This window comes from Sesamum indicum, linkage group LG3 (genome assembly GCF_026168435.1).
Source record: "Sesamum indicum cultivar Baizhima isolate 11 linkage group LG3, ASM2616843v1, whole genome shotgun sequence".
Taxonomy (NCBI): Eukaryota; Viridiplantae; Streptophyta; class Magnoliopsida; order Lamiales; family Pedaliaceae; genus Sesamum; species Sesamum indicum.
In genome coordinates, this window is record NC_142659.1 from 4,211,441 (window position 1) to 4,234,149 (window position 22,709).

The following is a 22,709-nucleotide window of genomic DNA, read 5'->3' on the forward strand; positions in this document are numbered from 1 at the left end:
ATGGTTTCACTCAAATGTTGTCCTTGATGATAAATATCTCATCACATTATGTGTCTCGATACCTATGACTTTCTTTATTCGGCGACACACTTCCAAAGAGATTTACAACATGAAGAGATCACATAATTGATAAAAAAAGAAGAAAATGACTTAGAGAAGCATTTAAACCTCAACAAGAGACCTCTCATACGAATCCAAAGCTAACAATGATTGTTGACCCTTTTCAGTTGAAAGAATCCCCTGTTCAGTTGAATATAAAAAGCAAAAGTCAGATGAAGTATCTCACTTAACTAGAAGTTACACAAACACAAAACCCTAATAAAGAAATCAGCATATTTCACTAGGGAAGGGAAAATGTGTATACATTTTTCACATGATCTTGAATTTATGTATAATACAAAGAGAGGTCCATAGGGTTAACTATACTGTAGAAGAGTGGTTTTGGTTGAGGTGACTTTGGTACTTTTCATAATTCAACATGTCAGCCTTGTTAACTACTAATCCTCACAAAATATTTGTTTTAGACGTCATTGAGGAGGGAGCAGAATATGATTTATGGGCACATATTAGAAAGGTAATATACTAACATTGAGACAAATAGTTAGCAGCGAAAATAGAATAAGCATGGGACATCAAACCACTTATAAGACAATTTAATCGTACTTGAAAAAACTAACCCGTAAAGCTTGTGAAGCCATGTCAATCATCTCAACAGAATCATCCATTAGATACTTTTTCAAAAGCCTCAGAAGTACAAGAAGAACTTCATTCGACACGCCCGTAATCATGTGGATATTGGGATCTGCAGCACTGGCATCCCTAACCATTCCAGATACATGGACATAAGAGTCTCCAGGAAGATCGAAAACAACACGATGGGGATCACCAATACCAACCTGTAATTACAGGTAAATATTAAGAAAAATTGATTGAAAACATAGCACGCATTAATATCACAAGTCAAAGATGCAGCAATACCCTAGATATAAAGTCAGACACCATAGCTCCAAGGCCATTTGTGCTAGCTAAGCTACAAATTCTAACAAGACTCCAAGCAGCATGAACAATTTCATTGTCTGAATGCCAATATGCATCTTTCAGAAAATTGTCTTCACGCTCCTTCCAGAGATGATTCCCATTTGTGGACATATTCTTATGCAATGCTTTCAGACTGCAAAACAGATCTACAAGTAAGTTTCCACTACCTTATATTTACTGAAGAGAAATAGTTAAATGAAATTTGGCTTTAATTTAACTGTCAAAATATGAATAAAAATATCAATATATTATAAGTTGACTCGATCTAAAAGACTAAAACTATGCGGTCAAGAAGCATAGGGAGAGATCAATAAATTGAACCAAGAACAGTAGTACAAGTTTCTGCAGAAAACTCAGCAAGACTTTACTCTATTCTTTCAATAATTCTAAACAATACAAGTATATGTTACCATTGATAAAAGAGAATTATGCTCATAAATACTCTTCCTCGTAAATGTTAGTTGCAAAAGAACAAAATTTTATTGGATAGGAAAACTATTTACTAGAACGAAACCATGAGTAGAAAAGAATATTTAGATTCCTAAATCATCCAAACTACTAAGAGACAATCCTAGAACAAGCAATGTCCCACCTAAACCAAAAGAGAAAAGTAGAACAATCATTCAGTGGCATCCGCATTGGTAGAGGAAAAACTGGATATTCGTGCTACGCAATTTTCCCCACCAAAGATAACTACATTTATTTCTCATTGAAGATAGTCCAATGTGGTTACTATCAACAAAAGAAAGCAGAAGAAAATATTATGCCCATGCATATCATCTTTTTTCTAGCAAAAAATTCTGAAAAAAATTCGCCAAACAAGTGCAAATGAAACACCGGAAAAGGTAAACTACCTGCAAATGAGTAATCTTGGCGGTACAAAGTGAGATCTCTTCACAAACTGAAAAAATACAAGGTCAGAAGGGACATAAAAAAGTGGAGAGAGTTATCAAATACAACCAAGGAATCAAGAAAAGATGACACACATACGACTTGCTTACATTAAATAGGTGAGCCCTTGGCGAGTAGGTTTCACATATTTTCTGGTGAAACTTTCGTATGTCGTCAAATATATCAACTTCGGGGAAGGGCTCTAGCTCCTGAAGTACATTGTTGACCAATGATTTCAATCAAAAGTTATGAAATTAACGAGTAAAAAGAAGTTTAAAGCATCCAAAACATTTTCTAAACAAAGCACAATATCCCAATAACTGCACCAAGGATACAGCAAGTTCTACCTTAATGTATTCATACAGGGATGAATCAGAACCAACAGTAAGCTGTTGGAGCAGCAATACTACTTGAGACAAAGCAGTGGCAGAGAGATGGCCGCAAGATTCAGAAGGAACACAATATGCAACCAACCTAGACACTAAAAACTGTAACAGCAAAGTAACTGGATCAGCATAGAAAATTAAATTGAATTTCGAAAGAGTAAAACATGCTCTCACCTGAAGTTGTTCACCAAGCACTCTTGTACTCTCCCCAGATGGGCTATCTCTTGATATCTTCAGCAACGTCGAGATAATGTGACAACATTGATCCATTAAATATTGGCAACCAACAAATTGACCAACCAAATTCAGAAGGTAACTGCTCAACAGATTAATACAGGTGTTAGGCAGCCTACTGGCAAAATCGCATTGAATTGTTAAATAATAGGGCAAAGAGAGCTGAGGCCCCACTAGAAGGTCTAGCTTCTTAATTAGACCTCCAAATCACTTTAAAAGATTAAGTGGCCCACAGTGAATGAGAAAATGAACTATATTAGAATTTTTATCTCGGATCAAAAAGTAGCTTGACATGCAGAAATAGAAAAAAAGATTATTTCTGTTTGCTATTCCAAAATTAGATTTAATGTGGGAAAACAAGGGGTTACTTCTCAAAGAGTTCAAAATTGAAACCAAGCCGAGCATCATCTAAGAATGGTTGCCTGGACTTGTTTTGGGGTACATTGTTCCTAAAAGCAGAAAATTAATTTAAGGGGGGGTGAAAGAAAAAAACCAAAGAGAGAAAAGGCAGAGGACAAGTAAAATTTCCACATTAAAGCCTAGTATCAAGAATTGCACAAGAAAAAGCCTCATATTGTTCAACTTGTACTCCAGTCAAAGTCTAATGCACCTGAAGTTACACTAACACTAAGCCCTCCCAGTAAATCACATAAACTTTGTATATATATGCTTATTGTACAGCATACCTCCCAAAAGTATAACCCACATGGCGCCAAAATATAACCACCACTTCGTAATCAGCAAGGTCAAAGTCAGTCTAACTCTATCTAGAAACCGCTCATACCGAAATGCAATGCAGACAGCACCAAAGATTTTTACTGAAGATGGAATCTGATTTTATGCCTCCCGCCAAAACAGCATGGAGGCAGAAAGTTGGGGAAGGGGGACACCAAGCTCCATCATATTTCAAACATCTACTCAGGATGTAAAGATGTATAATAATACTCACTTGAAAGTACTGGGAATAACAGCTCTATGCCCAAGTAGATTTACAAGCACCTCGATGCCAGCCAAATGTTTACATTTATGCCAATGATGCGCTGCAGCACTAACTTTATAATGCATATCAACAATGAACTGCACAATCATGATGTCAACTATTTAAAACTTAAAACTTTCACCATTGTCTACAAAAAGAGATCATTACAAAAGAACTAAAGCAGTGAACATTATTTAAAAATCAGCTACACAAGATCTGAGCAAGCACCATAAATACTCTGTCAGATCTAAATATGTTAATCTTGTCCACAAGGTTGAGACTTCTAGAGTGATCATCACTGCAAGAACCAAGTAATCCAACTTAGTACTACAAACTTTGCAAAGAGATGAAGAGAGGAGTTAGAAATTCAAAGAAGGTCCACTACCTATCCAGAAATCCATCCACAACAGTTTGAATTGAGCATGCAATTGTATCTTTTGAGAAGGATGGAAGTGGAGGGTCAGGGTCAGTGGAAGCTAAAGACAAAGTGTGATTCACTATAGAAACCTGCATACAATGGGAAGTAATTTAATGCACAAATCTTCTATTATATTCTCCACAAAGTATTACAACTGGAGTAATTGGCAGTAAAATTGTGGACCTTACCATACGTTTCTTTATTAGTTCATCTCTCTCATGCTCAGATATTTCAGCAATCTGTAGAAGAGAAGTTCCCAGCACCCTAGATCCCTTATCCCACCCAGCTTTCTTGCTGCAGTGTAATGCCATACAGATAGAAAAAATTTGCACAAAGTGATACTTAACTAAATCGGGACAAGCCTGACAAGCAACCTGAAAAGGCAAAGTAAAGATTGAATACACTGCTGGTCAGCAACACCTAATCACAAACGCTGATTTCATTGGATCAAGACTCAAAGGTTGCTATTAAACATGCAATCATAATAATCTTATTAGAGATTCATATTTCAGCATATATTGTGCAATATATGGATGTGTTGTTAACTTTCTTTGTGAGAGAACTTACTCTCATTATTTATTCAGTTTGAAGAAATAACTCATGAGGAAAGTAGTTTAATTTGCCAATTCCAGGCGATGTAGATAAACATTGTTTTTTACCTAAAAAGGTCCAATATGTCCTTGATATATTTTCCATGAGTACAAAAATTTAAAGCATATTAAAAACATTCATGGAGGAGATGAATAGGAGTCAGATATTATTACCTTGGCAAGCCACTGTATATTGGAAGTGTCCTCCTGCAGGATCAAAGCAGGCAGCAGCCACTGGCAACAATATTTGATGAAGTTTACTGGTTCTACATTCAAGACGTAAATATCTCTTGTCTGTAAAATTAATTAAAAACGAGGCTGTTGGCTGCCTTCAACACCATATATACTTGATTGTGTCTATTAACTGATAAATCAAATATTACCTCAACAAGTGCAACTAAGCTTACACCACAGGCAACCCAACAGAATAGAATTGGTCCCATAAGCTCCTCCATGTACTGGAGACATTGAAATTTACAAAACAAAACCAAATGACGATTGAGACTCTAGCTAATTGACTGCAGAGTACATTATTTAACAGGAACCTACTCGTCACCTTTGTCCTATTTGTATAGCGCAGTTCCACAGATAAACTATCAAGTGTGGCACCAATCAATTCCCTGAATGAAAATTGGATTTCAGAAAAAATGTGGGAGAGGTTACTGACAACATAAAGAATGGATGTTTGTATTTTTTCGTCTTCTTTTCTGTTACCTGTGGCATGGATTGATTGCGGCAATAACGCAAATCATAAACACAGCCTGCATGCGAAATTTAGTATAAAGTTATGTAATTTTAAAAATTTCTCCTAATAACAGGTAAAGATGCAGAGCTTAATTGCATATATCTGAAGAAACCACTATGTCAACAGAACTTGGAAAATGGACATGAGAGAATAAGTCCTTCAGTTCGGCATTCTCTAAATGAAGAGAGGGTGCTGCCACAAGGTTTAGCAATATCCAATTTCAAAGCTTCTTTTGGGGCAAAGTGTAATTTCGCATTTTCGGAAGGTCTAAGTGTAATTAACCCTATATATATGAATAAATAAATAATAGTGCGCATTGTGTATCACAAAGTGATATTCTCTTATAGAATATAACTAATAAAGGAAATAACTGGCGAAAAACAAGGTTCGACATACAAGAGAGTAAAAAGAAATTAAACAGTCCTCTTATTTGTATAAATTCTATCCACTATACAACAGAAAAGCTACAGTGCTTAATTGTATATATCTGAAAAAAATCACTAAGTCAACTGAGGGTTTGGAAAATGACATAAGAGAACAAGTTATTTAGTTTAGTCATTCTATAATGAAGAGAGGCCAATGCTACAAGATTTAGCAATATCTGATTTGATATTTTGTACAGTATAAAACAGGTTAAATTAGCAATATATAAATATATAAATAGTGTGCATTGTCTATCACTAACTCAGTCTCTAATGAAGTACAACTAATACAGAAAATAATTGGCAAAAGACAAAGTTCATCATACAAGAGAGTTAAAATATAATATAACACCAACACATGAAAGTATAAGTGGATGGAGTTAAATGTCTATGAAAACATATCTAGTTGGATTCGGTGTTCAAGATTTTCACTGAAATAACAAACACAAGGAAAATTTGAAGGGAAGCAGGAAATATACAAGCATACCTGTAACTCTATTTTCTCGCTGTGCAGCACAAGATGCATGAGAGTTATAATGGCAGTTTCCATTATTGGGCTAGGCTGAGGACCAGCAGCTAAAACTTCCTCTGCTCTAACAATTTTTTCTCTTGAGGAAACAACCAACTTCACGCCAAAATTTGAACTGAAGCACAAGATATTTTTTTACGTGATTAAGATGTGATAAGAAATGAAAAACAGAGTGGAGTAACATGCACTAGAAGTCCTAAAACCCAATAAATTTATACGTATTAACCAGAAGGCACCAACAAAAGAAACTCCTTCATATGTTGGTCTGAAAGAACTTCAAATGCGAAAGCTGAGTAGCATACTGAAGGAGGCCGCAGCAAACAGATGCTCAGAAACCATGTATGACATTGGCTAGATGTCATTCTGGTTGGAGATCTTCCTTAATAATTATGTACATCACTGTATGCATTACTTATTACCTCTTTTCTGATCCATGTTATTCATATTCTCAGTTTTAAGCTTGATACGATTCATGTCCTTGTGAAGAATAGTTCTTTTCATTAATGGTTGGGAAGTGGAGAAAGTGGGAAGCCTACAGCACTTATTATATACTTTCTTCCTTTCACCCTTGTCGTGATACTAAAATTTTGAATTCTCAACAACCCTAGTGAGATCCTAGGTATATCTTGTTTCACGTAGCTTGTGAGCCAAAATTTCTTCAACCGGTTTCTGGATATCAAAAAACCTGGTAAAGGCAGACACATGGACTTAGGCCTAGTGGGAATGAACATTACCTAATCTTGTATAACATCAATAACAAAAGGCTTTGTAGCATGGCGCTTGCAGGGCTACTATGAAAAGATACATAGAAGATATTTGGAATGCCTGGACAATATACATATATGATATTATGATTAGTTTACTCTGGCAAACGCTGAAGGTCAAGAAATCCTTATTGACTATGGATGACGCATCTGACCCAGTCTATTTGGTCGAAGAATTAAGTCAAACCCTTTATAATCATTTTAGTAAGGAGCTGCAACACTCATTGCTGCTATAACTCTGCAGCATGACAAAATTTTCTCTTTTCTCTACTTTTTTGTATCTGTTTGCGCTCACTGAAGCCAATAGGTCGAGCAGAATTCAACTGGCAAAACATCATAGCATCTAATCTTTCTGTATCTAGTTGATTAATTTGAATAAAGCCTCCATGCTGGGGGATCTGTTGAAAATTTATAACCAAGAAGCCCTCCACTTCTCTCTGTGAAATTAAGATTTTAGATACAAAGTAATTAAGATGAAAGTTAGGCTACGTGAAGTTTCTTATCAAGTATATATAACAATTCAAGGGTATCCCCAGTTAATTACCAGCTGCATAAAGTGCAATATTTGCAGTACATGGTTCTTAAATCAGTCATTTTACTGGCTATCCATCTGTCTCTCACAGTTTCACCTCCAGCTTCCCCCCCTCCCCAACACACAAGCAGACATGCAGATTGGTGTATTGAATCATTTGTCACAGTGGGGCATATGGTGGGACTCCTAACAAGCAGCAACCGGATTAGATTCGCAAATTTTAGCTCAATTAATCCTAGTCTTGTTAGTTATAATTTCCTTCAAAAATAATATAGCAGAAACCAGTATCAGCATGTAGGACTGCATTCTCGATCCAATATTCCTTTGATCACACATCTCTGTAGGAGATTAGCGATCCCAAGAATATATGCATAAGCAGATAACTATTAGTGTTCTCTTCTCAAACTTCGAGTCTTCCTATCTTAGGTTGAACATCTTCTTCAAACCTTACAACAGACATACTCTTGTGCACCAGTGCTTGGGATCTTAACTCAATTGCATTCTGTCAGAGGAGCTAGTTCGGCCTCTTGTTGAGGTTAGTCAGCTGGAAGTCATAGAGCTACAATTACAAGGGAGCTTGAGAACTCACACAAATGGTGCTTCACAAAGAAAAGGGGAAATTTGAGCTCTCCATTCAAACTCTTTTCCAACTTAACCCCTTGCTCGTCTAGCATCACAGGTGACAGGTTTAGATACTTTAAACTGTGACAGCAACAAAGGGAAGCATATTACTTCTTCCAAATCTTGCTGAAGAAAAGGTGGCAAGCCAAACATCCCTGCAAGGGTGGGAACTGCTTTTCCGCGGATCTGATCTGAGAGGACACACCTTAGAGTTCTATCTCACACATGAAATGACATTATTTTTATGGTGAGTTGATGGTTTAGCAAGCAACCATAATATTCTGTTTAATGTTAACAACAGACAAAAACCATGAGAAAAAGACAGAAGACCACCCAGGAGCCAATTAAGATGAAGATAATTGATGAGAAAGGTTAGACAAATACTAAGTCAGACATCAGAAGTATCTTGACATGTCATACTAGAAAAGAGTAGAAACTATTTGGTAGTGCAAATGCTAAACATCATGCAGGCACCACGCCAATTAGGGATAGCCAAATTGTGAAGGAAAAAAGATAATTTACAAGAACTATGGACAAGAAAACACCTACTGTATATCTTGGAAGAGCTCAAAATGCCCATCCCATGTCTGGAAAAGTACACCAATCCGACGTGCTAGGCAAAACCTAACTCGATAATCAGGATCCCGGAGCAGCATAAGAAGCTTCTCAATCATCGACTGGTTAAAGGGTAGCAAGTATAACATGCAACAATTGCCATTTTAGAGCAGTGATTAAAATTAACAAGTAAAGAAAATAACAAAAAGATAAGTTATGTTTGAAGTTATCTCGATTAAAAATATCGATCACCTGAGCAATTTGAGGTCTGAGTGATATGAAATTGCATATGCAATCAACAAGCTTAGTCCGATCACACCAACCCAAGAAACTATTCTCAAAGACTTTATTGACCAAATCTCCAAGAGAAATCAAGCACTGAAAGAAAGTCAAAAAACTTAGAAAAAGGAAACAAATGTTTCTGTCATGTGTTTGTAGAAAAGAATTACAGAAGAATTTGCAGATTAACATTCACACACCTATGGTCCCAACCATACAAGGACTAAAAGACAGAACAGATATTTCCACCAAGATTACTACTACCAGAATGAGAAAATATAGGTGCAAGAGCTCTGATAATAAGCAGGCACGGAAATGGAATACTTAGTCAACAGAATAAGCTGGAAATTTACAAATGATGGTGCACAAGAGAAATTGGGGTTCTGTATTTAGGTTTGCCTATCTAGCAACTTCTTGTACTTCTTCCTTTCTAGCATCAAATAATGCTGCCAAGCAAACAGTATTTCACACTAATATTGAAGCTAACACCCAATATTCAATATCTTCTGCACGTCATGATACAACTTGATGGTCACGAGTAGAGGAAGAGAATTTACCATATGATGAAAAATTCACTCAAACACAAGCTGTCAGTCACAGCACTTACAATGGTAGGCTTTAAATATAATTACCCTCAAGAATGTAAGTGGAGGAAATTCCTTCATATGGTCTTGTCCGAATTGATTAGGCGATCTATTTTTATTTCAATACACATTTAACCAAAAATCTTCAAATTATCTTTTACCCTTGGATTTTATTTCTTACAAGGAGGTAAAGTGCTTTCTGAAGGAAAACAGCAAAGTATGTACCTACAATATCAGTCTGCGTAAAGTTAAAGACTACCTCTATAAAACCAAACACAATCAATTGCGCTCATTTTGCTCATGACAGTTCTAGGAGGCATAAACATAAAGCAAGTTTCCTAGAAAGTAAGAAAACTGATGCATTCAACTCAAACAGTTCCCCTCCCAGTAGACATAATAATTTGCGACCGCATCAATCATCTCAGCTATTAGAGATCCCACAGCCTGCTGCAGGTGATGCAGATTATGAATGCCTCTCGCCAAGCAATATGCACACAAGTGATACATTGCACATTTCAAACATAAACCACTTAAGAATTCTAACATGCATGGAGATCATCCTAACTGATGTACCTCTTCGGACACTCTTTTCCTTGAAGAATAAGCGACATTTTCATGCTTTCCAGTTCCATCTAAGAGCAAAAGGCTCCCAACCAAACTACAGATGCCGCCTAGTATATGCGAACACTTTAGTTTAAGAGTCTCCCACATGTCGAGGATATCAGTCATAGATTTAACCTGTAGATAGTGAAATTGACTAGGAATTACATGATCTTCACAATAATTAACCCATGGAACAAAAATGATTGATCAAAATAAACAAGAGAAGAAGAGCAGCATGCCAGATCTGATAGCTGTCTGCAGGAAGACCAGTGAGGATGCTCACAGAGAATCAATAGGAGCTTTTCAGAAACCTGCACTCCCATGTAAGTACAAGATTTAATTATCAGTATAAATTATGGTTGTAACACAACCTTGGGAAATGACAGGGGATGATGTACCTTTGGGTCGCTCTCTTTCTCCATAAGGTTAAACAAGACTTCCCAGGTAACTGAGGGTAAAACTGAGAAAAAACTTGACATGATTAAGAGGATATCCAGTTTTTGATTTAATAAAGAAATGGAAACTCCAGAAGCCTGATCACCATCAATAGTTAAACTATCTACATCACTAGATCCACTATTCATATCCAACTCCATGTCCAAAATCAAGCTTTTGCTGCTATTTGATGGAACAGGATCATGAGCAGAATGGGTCTCTGATAACTCTTGAGAGGTTATTTTTGCATGAAAATTCTTTCTGCACCCTGAACATCCCTCATACAGTTTCACCAGGCTTTTCAGAAGTCTCTCAGCAGACTGAACAATTCTAGGATATATTCCAGCACTAGCATCAGTTTTGTTTTGCAATTTGCTAAGGAGAGGTGACCGAATAAAGCTTTTGAAAGACGTCACTGTCAATTCCATGTTGCTGAAAATAGAGTTCAAGCCCAAACAACCGGAGATGATATCATTGTAAGTTTTATCAATAACTGAAATGGCATGACCCAGCAATTCTAACATGGATTCCCCCAATTTGAAAAAGAACGGGGAGATCTCCTCTCTGATCCTGATTATGATAAGAAACATATGAAGCACAAGGGTAGTACGAAGGACAGAATAAAATGCATGTCGCAAATGAGTTATGACTCCCACAGGAAACCAAAGCGAAGTACATAGCAAAAATTGATCCAAGAGAGTAGGAAAACAATGCAATATTATATACATATATATATATATATTATGGTAAACTGATTACAAAAGAGTAGGAACACGACATATACAATGCATCATGATGTCACGTTATCTTTCACCTTACTTTTGAACAGATCAGGTAGACAAAAAAGTGCATCAGCTATGAGCCACAACAAGGAGAAAATTAATCAAAAAGTTGAAGAAATAAGCAAGCAATATAACTGAACAAGTGAATGAGGAAATAAAAGAATGTTAAGGGGCACAATTTAAACAAGAAATCATGTCAATAAAGCAGCTATGTATGAGGCATCCACAAATCAGTTCAACAAAGCAGAGATGAAGGTTGCAACTGAAAGACTCATGCTGAACAAGAGAAATTAAAAGGATGATGAAAGGGAAAGACTCACCTCGTTGAGTATGAGCAATACATGAAATTAGACAAGAGGGCACATATGTTGATGAGTTCTGAGAGGAGCAACTTTTCAATTTCTTTATCGCTTATGCACTGAAGAACATAATTTTCCATCTCATGAAGCAGCTGATCTCTTAGAGGCCGAGGGAGACGTATATGTTGTTGGCACTCTGAAAGGTTCACCTAAAATTGTCATTTTTAATGATGAGTTAGGATCAACCAAGAATGCCAAAGAAAGAACAATTCCAAAAAAAGAAGGAATATGCGAAAAGATGTCCCACCTTTGGAGCAGCACTATTATCAATCCTTGCAAGAACTTCCACTGAGCATTCAAAGAGTTCATGCAGATTTTCAGGTGATTGTTCCTCTTCCTACCACCACCAGCATTCAATTGCTAACCAGAATGTAACCATAATAATGCAGATTAAGAGGTTTACATGTTTAAGAGTGGATTTTCAAGAACATACCAATGTCCCTTCTTCTATGGCTTCGGAAACATGGAGTAATCGTGAAAGTCCTAGAGTTTCATTTATCAGAGTTGCAGAACCAACACAAAGGGCATATGCAGCTGCTGGCAGCAGAACAACCAAGCGCTCATTCAAGGATGAGCATCCCTACATGAAAATAAAACCTCAAATTCTGGATTAACATCCTTCCTCCTCCACCACCAACCCATCTCACCACACATGAACAAAAAGGAGAAGAAAGAACTACAAAGAAGAGAAGGGGGGTATTCAAGATGCTGATTCAGAAGTATGTAAGTTGATTAACCATCATATCCTTGGCATCAACCATAGTCAGGGTTTATATAAAAACCATGATATAATAACTTCAGTAACTTTAGCATTTTTCATAGAAAATACGTACATGTATAATGGAGTACAATTTAAAATTTGAAAAAACAAGTAGAGATGCCTGAGGAGTCACATTTCTCAACATTCATATAGTATGACTAAAACGCGTCAGAACATCTGAGACATTAAACATATTCCAGGACAAACCTCCAAATTGAGTAAAGCCAAAACTGCTCGTAACATATTCTGTCTGAGATATAAAGCATCTTGAGAGTCGCCCTTTGAAGAAAAAAGTTACAAGAAATATAGTTAGCTCAATAGTTTTCAGAATAAAGGTTTGTCACACGTACAGTGCATATAAAATCTAATATGGGCATTACTCAAAAGATAGAAAATCCAAAAAAGAATACATTTTTCACTATGGCTCAAAAACCATATTTATAAATATAATATCTAGAACAGCAATGGAATCAAGTATGTGTCCTCAAAGGTATGGTGAGAGCACATTTCTATAATTTTTCTTTTTCTTTTTTCTTTCTTTTTTTTTTTGGGGGGGGGGGGGGGGTTGCATATACTATTAAGTGTAATTCAGAAATCTTTAGCTAGCTATGGTATTCATGAAACCTGCTTCTCTTTTCTGACGTGCAACAAGATTAGCTGCCTGTGGCATAGAACAGTAATCTGTTTTGGCTCTAACTGATAATGCCACGAAGAAGATAGTAGTTTATCATAAAAATTGATTTTCTAGCCCACCAACAATGATAGAAGACAATTCACCATAAATTAGATTGCTCAATAAAGAAACTACAGGTGAGCAGAAGAAAAAGGATGTTTCAAATAAAATGCTCTCTGAGTTTCTGTCCCCTGAACCTAAATCATGGAATGAAATATACGAATAGGTCTAAACATTCAAGAAGGGAGCACCACTAGCCATAAAACCGCCCCCCTGCAGACCCCAGCCCTGCATCAATATACAGACTGCAATCCTATGATAGAATGAATATGAATATATATTTCCTAACCCAACCAAGGCATTCTGCTTCAAGTTGTATATGGATAACAATATTGAGATACAACAACCTACATGTCTAAAACCAGATTGAACAAGGTCATATTACATAAAAGAGTTTTAGAGGCCTGGTGGTCTTACTTGTGAAGCTCTCCTGGAGAAGTAGCATGAAATGAAGCATAAAACAGATCTGCAATGTGCATTCAGAATGAATGTCAAATAGTGTAACTAGTTGGAGAAAGCATTCAGGACATTAAACAGACATTCTTCAAAGAGTAATTAGTGAGAGAACATTCAAGATGTTCAAAAGATATTTTTCATAAACACTACATAACAAGAGTTAAATAGGCCATAGACTTGGTCAGAACTGTGATATTCTTGGGAAGAAGCTAGTACAGCGACTGAAAAATAGTTATTCATCAAAAGAAACAGGAGATAGAACAGAAACCTTCTTAGGTTCAAGCTTTGGTATTATGGTATCCATAAACTAATAATAAAATTAGTGAGGTACACTACTGACTGAATCTATATACTACTAACTTGCAATGCTTTAACTTGAACATGTCCCGTTATTAGAAAGGTCAGATTGTTGCAACTTGTACCAAGTTAGTGATTCAAGAACAAGCTTTCTGAAAATCGATCACCGAAGGAAATTATGATACAACCTTATAAAGCATGCACCAATCACGATCAGGAAAAGACAACAAAGTCACAACTTCCTAAAACGCATCAGGCTGCAACCTTCCGCATAAACAAGTTTCCAAGAGGAACAACTCCCCAAAAGCAAATAAAAACTAATTGCTAGTTCCAAGACATTCAAACAAATAATAGCGTCACAGCAACATGCTCCACTTGCAAAAATGGGATTTCAATAAAATAAATACATTAAATGCTAATAATCCAAAACAATAAGAAAGGATATATATGTGTCCCTACCTCTCAACTCTCCTCAAGTAGGGGAAAAAGAAGAAAGAGAACATATAGTTATGCTAAAGTTCATGGGATCCAACATTTGAATTTGATATGAAATAACTATATAGGATTCTCGACAAAGTTACCAAACTATATAAAAGAGTGAGATATGAAAGAACAGTATACTTGACAACTAAAGGAGGTAGTCACCTAACACTACAGAGACTAGAAAGCAGGGACAAACATGAGAAAATAACCAAAACTAAAAGAAAGGCCAGAAAATATTAACTCATTAGCTTAGCACTTCTTAAATGATTGACTTTCCAAGAACGCTCTGATTTATAAGTTCATGTACAAAAATTCTGCATAAGGACCTGGAACAGCTTTTGCAAGAAAAGGCATCCTGGAACAAAGAATAGAATAACGGTTCTATATTAAAGATAACCACATTAGGCCCATCTTTCCAGGAAAGACACCAGATTTGGTGGGCAATTTGCCTAGGAGGTTCTGAGGTGCTATTACAAAACTGAGTAAGAACATTGACAAATGCAACAATCGAGATAGCAGATAGCTAAAAGGAAAACTTTGAAACCCATGTTACAAGAATATGGAGCTTTAATTTGCAGGAACCATGAAATGAACACCAGACTGATGGACTCCCCTTCTAAACAAGTGCAAACCTGAATTAAATATTTGAATCTTCTTACAGCCCAGAATAAGAGAAAGTGGAGGAAGAAAGCGACTAATACAGAATATTATTCCACAAAATAATAAAGGAAATAGAGTAGAACACACAGGGTGTGCATGTATTAGGCAACCAACAATATGACGCCATGAACAGTTGGCAGCACGTAAGCAACAAGCATCATGGGGTTAAATGTCCCAGTTATCAGCATGTTAATTATCGTGCATGATACAGTTAAATGTGCCAATTCAAAAATGTGAACCACTTACGTTGAAGGCAAAAGTTTAAATACCCGAAGATCCCATATCTCAAGAGCAACGAAATACAAATCTTTTGTATCCTGAAAAAATTACTTGAAAATTAGGTCATTGAAAATGAAATCAAAAGATTAGAGGATAAATCCACTACTGCCAAAGGAGTAAACCAATCCAGACAAAAGTAACAGAATACGCCGGAGGTTAACTGGCTATGATCTTACACTCAAGATCATGGTGCAAAGGAGAGTCAAAGCAGCATCCACCTGCATAAGATAGGAGCTACTGCTCATTGTATTTTACTAAGCAACTTAAAGGCTTTATAAGATAACATAAAACACAAGTTTAATCATACTTGCAGAGAAAAAAGGAGCAAAACAATCATCATTTAAAAGATAACGAAACCTCAATTAAAACTACATTTATTTACTATCTTCCAATTTCAACATGGTTTCAGAGAGTAATAAAGACATTCATAATTAATAAGTTGATAATAATTTCCTACTATGTTTCCCTCCATGCATGCATGTAGACTAGAGCATCTAGACCCAAAACAGAGCTATAACTCCTTCATTCGCCTAAAATCTTGACAGAAAATCCTAATTATATATTTATTTAATCAAGGGGTAGAAAGATTATTACTATTTCAATGATTGACAATTTGCTTATTCAGAAATGCAAGAAGACTCGCAATGCAAAAGGATAAAAGAGAGAGATTGTGGCAACCAAAATCTGTAACTTACAACATAAAATAAGATATTGAGATAGAATAAGTTTTTGGATAACTTGTAGATTTACATAATCCAGGTAATGATCTCAAGAGCAATACTTACAATTGAGGTGACATTAACAAATGTTGGCAAACTACGCATGAGACAGATCCATATTACATGCCAACCTCTATCAACCTGCAAAAGTTTTTCCAGAACCAAATCAGATAATTGAAGACATCAGTAAAACAGCTGCACAAAGTACCAAAAATTGTTGGCAAATTGAATGGAAACTGTCACTCAGTAAAAGTGTTAGCATTGCATTGCAATTTACTGGTTAGTCGTTTATCTTTGAGTAAATAATAATTCCAAAGGACAGGCATTCCTTTTGTAGTTAAAGAATAGTCAGTGTACATAACGCCAGATTGAGTAGTTTCTCAATAACAACACCACACTGTAAACCTTAGACAGCACTTTCCTTTCTTTCTTTACATTTATTTGGTACTGGTGGAATACTACAAATAGTACATTACAGAAAAGCAAGTAATTATGCATCCATGTTCTGACTATGCCTATGCCATATACCCATTGGGATGGAGAAAAGACCACCATTCTAGCGAGCACAGAAATTAATTGAACTTGCCATGAAATTCATAGAATTCTGACATACGCAAGGTAAACAAATGATACCAAATGTAGCCACCTCCACAGTTTTATGGTCCTTACTGCCCCCAGATTCACATATATAAAATCAGAACCATCACTCAGAAAAGAAGATCACCAGAGCATGTTGAGTATCAGCCTACATCTAAGCAAAACTAATGATAGCCCAAATTGCTGTCCACTTTCTTCCCTTACGACTCTGCCTCCCAAATATTTAATTACAAGCATTATTTGCAGAACAAGAAGTTTAACCATACAATGTGTAAAAGAAAAAGAAAACCAATGGAGGTAAAGATGTCATCAGTACATGATTAGCATCAATCATCTCCATCCATGTTTCACAACTGCAAGACCTTTAATTAGTAAAAACAAACAAGGATGGCATACTAATGCCATCTCTTACACTTGATGTAAACTATCGTTTGATTTTACAAGTCATCCTAGCAAGCATATCACTCTAAACAACATATATCTTGAACATGATAACATAAGGTACAGATATAATTTGAGGAAAAAAAATGGCCTGGAAAATGGAACCATTGATTTCCAAAGAATAGTTTACTATACCTCATTCTTGAGGAGTGAGGATTCCGCACTTGGAGCAGCAAAAAGCAGCAAGGAATAAAGTCTAAGCAGGCTCCTTCAAATGCAATTAACCGGTGTAAGAAGTCGAAACAATAGAAGCAATACAGAACATGGGAGGCCTTTATGCATCAAAACTATGAGTTTGGAAAGAAAAATCAGTAAGATATGCGAGTGTTTGGTTTGGCAACACAGATTTGGGAGCACAATTATATCACATTGATTACCCCGCAGGGCCCTCGAAGAAGAATGAAGTGACAATGATATCGGACAGAAGCATCTTACCGCAAAGTCCAGAAAAGACCATCATAAGAGTGCTCCAAATTAACGTTGTTAATTATTCTGCAAGGTAGAAAAAAAGAGTGAGTCCCAAATAACAAAATCTATATATACTCTTTAAGATGGGAAAGGCAAGGTATTACATCAAAGGTATGAAAACAAAAGTACACGGTAAAAAACTCATTACTATATCCCAGAAAACAAGTATGTAAACAAACTGGCAAATATACTCATGAAACTTTGACATGTATAAGACTGAAAGCAGCAAGAAAAATGATGAGACACATGAATAGCATAGAGTAATTTGGGTTAAAGACATTGAAATCAGAAGCTCCCCTCTCTTTGGTAGGCATGCATGCCTAACATAATTGAAATAAAGAAGACCGTCTGTCTGTGTGGGAGGGGGGGAAGAGAGGGACTTAGACATGATGAAGAAGAAAGATAGTTAGTTTGTTATCAATGGTGAAAAGAGAACTTTTGTCTAAAATACTGTTCAAACCTTTGTGAGAATTTAAATAAAGATTACCTTTCAAAGTTTGTTGATATGCTCAGGAACCAACTTATAAATAGATCTTTCTTCACACGAGTTGAATAATAGCGGATGAGACAGCATAATGCAGAATGCCTGTCAGAAAGATAAAGTTCAATCTAATACAACGCTGAGCAGAAATAAGCAACCAGTTCAATGCACATCTAACGGAGGAGCATATATCTCATCTTATTTTTCATTTTGCTCATATTCTCCTCTTCTGTCAATTTTCTGATTATGACATATGTTGTTTAAAACTTAGCAAGGTATTCTGCAAAGTTTAATGGCATCACTCAAATTAAGGCATACAGAGGAAATTCAGGGACAAAATTAGACATAATCAGATAACAGGTTTAACATGCATAGATTTCGGAAGACGGAAGATAACTGCTATCTAAACCTACCACGACCATTTCCCCTCCATGAGCCTCTCTTTTATAAGGACCACAACATCCTCCCGCCTGGCTCGTTTTTCAGTTGGTGTTTTTGGTGTATTAGTGCATGCCTGAAAAGCGAAAAAATTAGTTGGAAAAATTTATGCAGAACACCTGCAAACACTTTTGCTCACAGTTGTTCATTATATTGGGGAACTTGAGTTTTCCAAAATATGTATGCGAATTTTTTTAATCAGATGTGAAACGATTTGGAAATGATAGGACTTCAGCTATGATTTAGTAATAGATTTCACACATAAACAGAAAAAGATATAATTGAAAATTTGAAATATTACAGTAGCAGATAGAGTCCCAGTGCATTCTACAAAGTTGATAAGTGCCTGGATCATGCTTGAAGGTCACATAGCCACATATATGTACTACTGAGGACCTTAGAAAATTGAGTTAGATAGGCCACAGCAAATAAGTTTCTCCAGTAAGTACCCGGCAAAAGACAAGGGCCGCAAGCTCCACAATGCTTAGCTGCGAGCTTGTTAGGAGCCCACATTTCACATCCCTGGTTGAATCAGATCTGAATGCAATATCTACACATATCAGAATAAATGAAATTATGCTAAACAGCAAGAAACATAAGGCACAAAACAATTATAACCTTGGTATACTGGGGCTGTAAGTACTCATTTGATCGAGCTCCTTGCTGACTACATCGAGAAGTTGTTCAAGTAAAGCAGTCCCATCAACCACACCCCTAGTTAGACTTAGTTGCAACTTCGAATAGCAAACAAGTGCATCCTACTAAAGCAGTAAAAATTAGGAGAGAACAACAACATACTGGAATTTAGTACCATACAAATTCTTGAATTGGAGCTTAGTACCTTTAGAGTTCGATCATGGGTTGCAAACCAGCAGCGAAACACAAATTGCTGCACTGCTTCATGAATTTCCAGAGATTTGCAACCCAAGTTTGGTCCATCCTTGGACAAATAGACATTAATGCACTCAACCAGCTTCCGGGCAATTTTGCCCTCATCCCTGACAGCAAAAGGAACGGAAGTATATGACTGAATACAACAACAGGAGCCCTATCAACTGCCAAAAACTACAAACAATATAATGGAAAGATGAAGACAAGTACATCAACTGACATCTTACCTTACATGAGAAAAAATACCAACAAAACCCTTAATCATGTCTTCTCGAAGCTCATCAGGAATATCTCCAGGAGGGTTTTCAAGAAGTGACTGGAGTGTCAGGGTAAAGCGGAAGACCTCCTCTTTGGGGTTTAATTGGCCAATGTTGTCTACAGTCAAACTCGTTTCCACCTTTTCCATATATAGAAGTACGAGATCTGTCCATATTCAAGGATAATTAAGATTTCTTAGTAGAGGGCATCATGCTCCAAAGAGACTCATATATGAGCTAGATTGGGGAACAAAAGTATACTCACTACAATAAACTCGTCTCCGCATGTGAAATCTGTAATCTTTGACCGACAAAAGATGTCGGAGGATGACACCATACTCAGATTGAAAGATTGGCACATCTTTGAGAACATCCCAAACATGACTGAAGAGTAGTCTAGCCACAGGTAAGAGAGGCAAATTTTTCCCTGCAAAGATAGGAGATAACTTGAACTAATGGTTAATGAGCACAGAACAAAATCAATGATACAACTCAGACAATATTTGAAAATTACCCCTTCATGCCTCACTTAAATTATAACTGTGTGAATATTCGTATATATTGGGTGATTTTGAAAGGTTAAGCGATGTAAGCTTTCTTGTTCTGGAAGATAATAGTACTCACAAAAGCATTTTCTCGACTTAAATAAAAACATCAAACCCACCCTCAATCTAAGGCTTTGTAATACATAGAATATGTTAATGACAAGCATCGGCAAAAGATAGGTTTATTTTTTATCTAGAGATTGTATCATGGCAGAATAAAAAGTGATTCGTCCAATTCAGTGACAACAATTGGAAACTGGATTCATGCTGTCCGACTTCTTTCTAGGTGGAAGGCATGTGATTGACTCCAGTATCTAGGTTAAGAAATAATTTCCTAATTTAATGAATGAGAAAGCAATATATATATCAAAGACAGGCGATGAATAACATTCTTTAATACGAGGAGCAAGTTGATTCCTCTTTTGAAGAATTTCTTTTATTTGGAGGCTCTAGACAGCAGTTGCATGAATTTTCTTCTTTCATCGTCATTTATACAGCTTAGTAAATTTTTCTTTCTCTTCTTTTGATCATAGATATTGAAGGTTGTATACCAACCCCACTGGGTTCTAACCATTGTTGATCCCGTCACTAATTCCTGGTCAAAGTTCTTCGCATAGGCAGGATCCCAAGCTCGCGAATATACAGCACATCACAAGGAGCTGTTGCATGCCAGGTAGCCTTAATGACTTTCAGTTCATAAGAGTTGCTTCTAGCAACCACAACTTCATGGCAGACCATTCTTATCGATCAGTTTCACCAAGCATTACTGAAGGCCGCAAATGCAAGAATGACAAAAGCAACAACAGAAGTAACATAACATAAGCTCATCAGTACTATGTGTTTTCTTTCAATCTAACCATCAAATTTGCTGGGCAATGGTATCTTACTTATTTAGTGAATTTCCAAGGAAACATATCAAAAACTCATCTAAGGTCAGAAATTAGTTATACTTTTACTTCATGAAATTCAGCCAAAGACACAATTGAATCGTAGGCTATTTGTGTGGCATAAGCAGAACCTCAAACACTAACCAGAAGATCTGCCATCCTCAGCTCGTTGCACGACAATCCGAAGAGTCTTTGCAAAATTCAACTTTGGTGATCGCTTCTTGCTCGAGGAGATCTCCAGTGACAAACATTGTATTAAAATTTTGACAAGAAACGGCCAGGTCTCAGCTGCACAATAGTCAGCAATTGCACCCTAAGCATTATCTCAATAACTATAAAATTAAATGTCAACTGCAAATAATGCTTACAGTGTGGAATTTCATTAGGTTTAATCATAGAAGATTTCTCGGACAAATATCTACAAAATCCAACAGACCTCTCTCCTTCAAGCCATGTGTTCAACAATTTGATCCCTTCCTAAAATCACAAGAAAAATCATAATAGCAATATTAAAATAAAGTCAATACATAGGCAAACAATTACAGATGCAGACCGAATTCATTATCTAATTGTAGATTAATTAATTACTTGACTATTAAGGTGAACTATTATGAAATAAGCTCAGAACACTTACTGCTGAAATTGGAAGGACATGCACAATTCATTTTATCGATATTTCTCAATAATCTTGGAAGTTCTGTAATATCATAACTTAATAATTCTTAACAATGCCTTTGTACTCATCTTTCCAATATAAAATCGGAAGTATTACACTATTATACTTGAGTAATTAGTCACCATTACATGATTTCATTATCCTCAGAACAAAAGTAAAGATATTCGGATTTTATTCACAGTATCAAAAACTACGAAATACTTGAACCAGTTTACAATATTTTCATTGGAATAAACCTCACTGTTCAGCTACTTCACGGGAAAAGAGGGGGGGGGGGAGGCAAAATTAGCTGGCGCAATTTGTTTTAGATTATTGTTTACATCTCGAGATTTCGCCTTATCAGAAGAGAGCTTGGAGACGATCTCCTGTATGTCTCTGGAAGTGACTCTCGTGCTCATTTCGAAAATTTCACATGTATCCTCTTCCGTCCTCTTTTCAGCGCGGCAGATGATTCGAGTATGCTTTTTACTCCGTCCGAATCAGTATCCAAGTTCGGAGTACCCGTACAGCTACTTCACGGAGAGAATTGGCGGGAAACCAGAGAGCCGAATAGTGGAGAGGAAGTAGTGAGGTTGAGAGTGAGTTCACCGTCTGGGACTGAGGCTTTTGGAGGCAAGTCGGGGGTTTTTCATTTTTGTAGAGAGAGAGAGGGAGGGAATAATGCTGAGGTAGACTTGTCGCGGTTTTGCCATTTTTTTAGAGAGAGAAAATTAAATGCTGAGGTAATGAGGTGGAAAGTGCGGAGGCGTGTTTTCTGATCTTTGTCGGTAGTGCGTAGCGACTTTAGTCTTTAGAGCAAAAATAATAACAATGTTGGAAAATGTTATATTATCAAAATTTTAACTAATTTGAGTTGAAAAATATTAACAAAAAAACTTACCCTGAAAATGTTAAG

The 22,709-nt window shown here is 36.4% G+C and overlaps 1 protein-coding gene across 3 annotated transcripts in view; it reads right to left on the reverse strand.

Moving 5' to 3' along the window:
• ATM (Serine/Threonine-kinase ATM-like protein) overlaps window positions 1–22,495 on the reverse strand; it is a 42,532-nt gene extending 20,037 nt beyond the window's left edge. For 2 of the 3 annotated variants that reach the window (XM_088878226.1, XM_088878225.1), the window contains exons 1-41: window positions 22,135–22,495; window positions 21,507–21,615; window positions 21,283–21,426; window positions 19,972–20,133; window positions 19,677–19,872; window positions 19,400–19,556; window positions 19,177–19,316; window positions 19,008–19,095; window positions 18,534–18,634; window positions 18,127–18,225; window positions 17,607–17,663; window positions 17,307–17,379; window positions 16,200–16,274; window positions 15,591–15,632; window positions 15,382–15,452; window positions 13,657–13,705; window positions 12,714–12,785; window positions 12,180–12,326; window positions 11,994–12,083; window positions 11,708–11,895; window positions 10,569–11,175; window positions 10,410–10,481; window positions 10,141–10,305; window positions 8,957–9,082; window positions 8,699–8,826; window positions 6,191–6,347; window positions 5,251–5,297; window positions 5,093–5,156; window positions 4,920–4,994; window positions 4,711–4,830; window positions 4,135–4,320; window positions 3,914–4,035; window positions 3,757–3,826; window positions 3,499–3,626; window positions 2,490–2,631; window positions 2,277–2,417; window positions 2,040–2,138; window positions 1,893–1,939; window positions 979–1,171; window positions 678–896; window positions 169–240 (exon numbers count right to left, since the gene is read on the reverse strand). In XM_088878226.1, the coding sequence (XP_088734352.1) occupies window positions 169–240; window positions 678–896; window positions 979–1,171; window positions 1,893–1,939; window positions 2,040–2,138; window positions 2,277–2,417; window positions 2,490–2,631; window positions 3,499–3,626; window positions 3,757–3,826; window positions 3,914–4,035; window positions 4,135–4,320; window positions 4,711–4,830; window positions 4,920–4,994; window positions 5,093–5,156; window positions 5,251–5,297; window positions 6,191–6,347; window positions 8,699–8,826; window positions 8,957–9,082; window positions 10,141–10,305; window positions 10,410–10,481; window positions 10,569–11,175; window positions 11,708–11,895; window positions 11,994–12,083; window positions 12,180–12,326; window positions 12,714–12,785; window positions 13,657–13,705; window positions 15,382–15,452; window positions 15,591–15,632; window positions 16,200–16,274; window positions 17,307–17,379; window positions 17,607–17,663; window positions 18,127–18,225; window positions 18,534–18,634; window positions 19,008–19,095; window positions 19,177–19,316; window positions 19,400–19,556; window positions 19,677–19,872; window positions 19,972–20,133; window positions 21,283–21,426; window positions 21,507–21,615; window positions 22,135–22,212 (5,118 nt within the window). In that variant the 5' untranslated portion in view covers window positions 22,213–22,495. Of the gene's footprint in view, window positions 1–168; window positions 241–677; window positions 897–978; window positions 1,172–1,892; window positions 1,940–2,039; window positions 2,139–2,276; window positions 2,418–2,489; window positions 2,632–3,498; window positions 3,627–3,756; window positions 3,827–3,913; window positions 4,036–4,134; window positions 4,321–4,710; window positions 4,831–4,919; window positions 4,995–5,092; window positions 5,157–5,250; window positions 5,298–6,190; window positions 6,348–8,698; window positions 8,827–8,956; window positions 9,083–10,140; window positions 10,306–10,409; window positions 10,482–10,568; window positions 11,176–11,707; window positions 11,896–11,993; window positions 12,084–12,179; window positions 12,327–12,713; window positions 12,786–13,656; window positions 13,706–15,381; window positions 15,453–15,590; window positions 15,633–16,199; window positions 16,275–17,306; window positions 17,380–17,606; window positions 17,664–18,126; window positions 18,226–18,533; window positions 18,635–19,007; window positions 19,096–19,176; window positions 19,320–19,399; window positions 19,557–19,676; window positions 19,873–19,971; window positions 20,134–21,282; window positions 21,427–21,506; window positions 21,616–22,134 lie in introns of those variants that run through there. The other variant, XM_088878227.1, reaches the window with a different exon arrangement.
• Window positions 22,496–22,709: the final 214 nt, after the last annotated feature.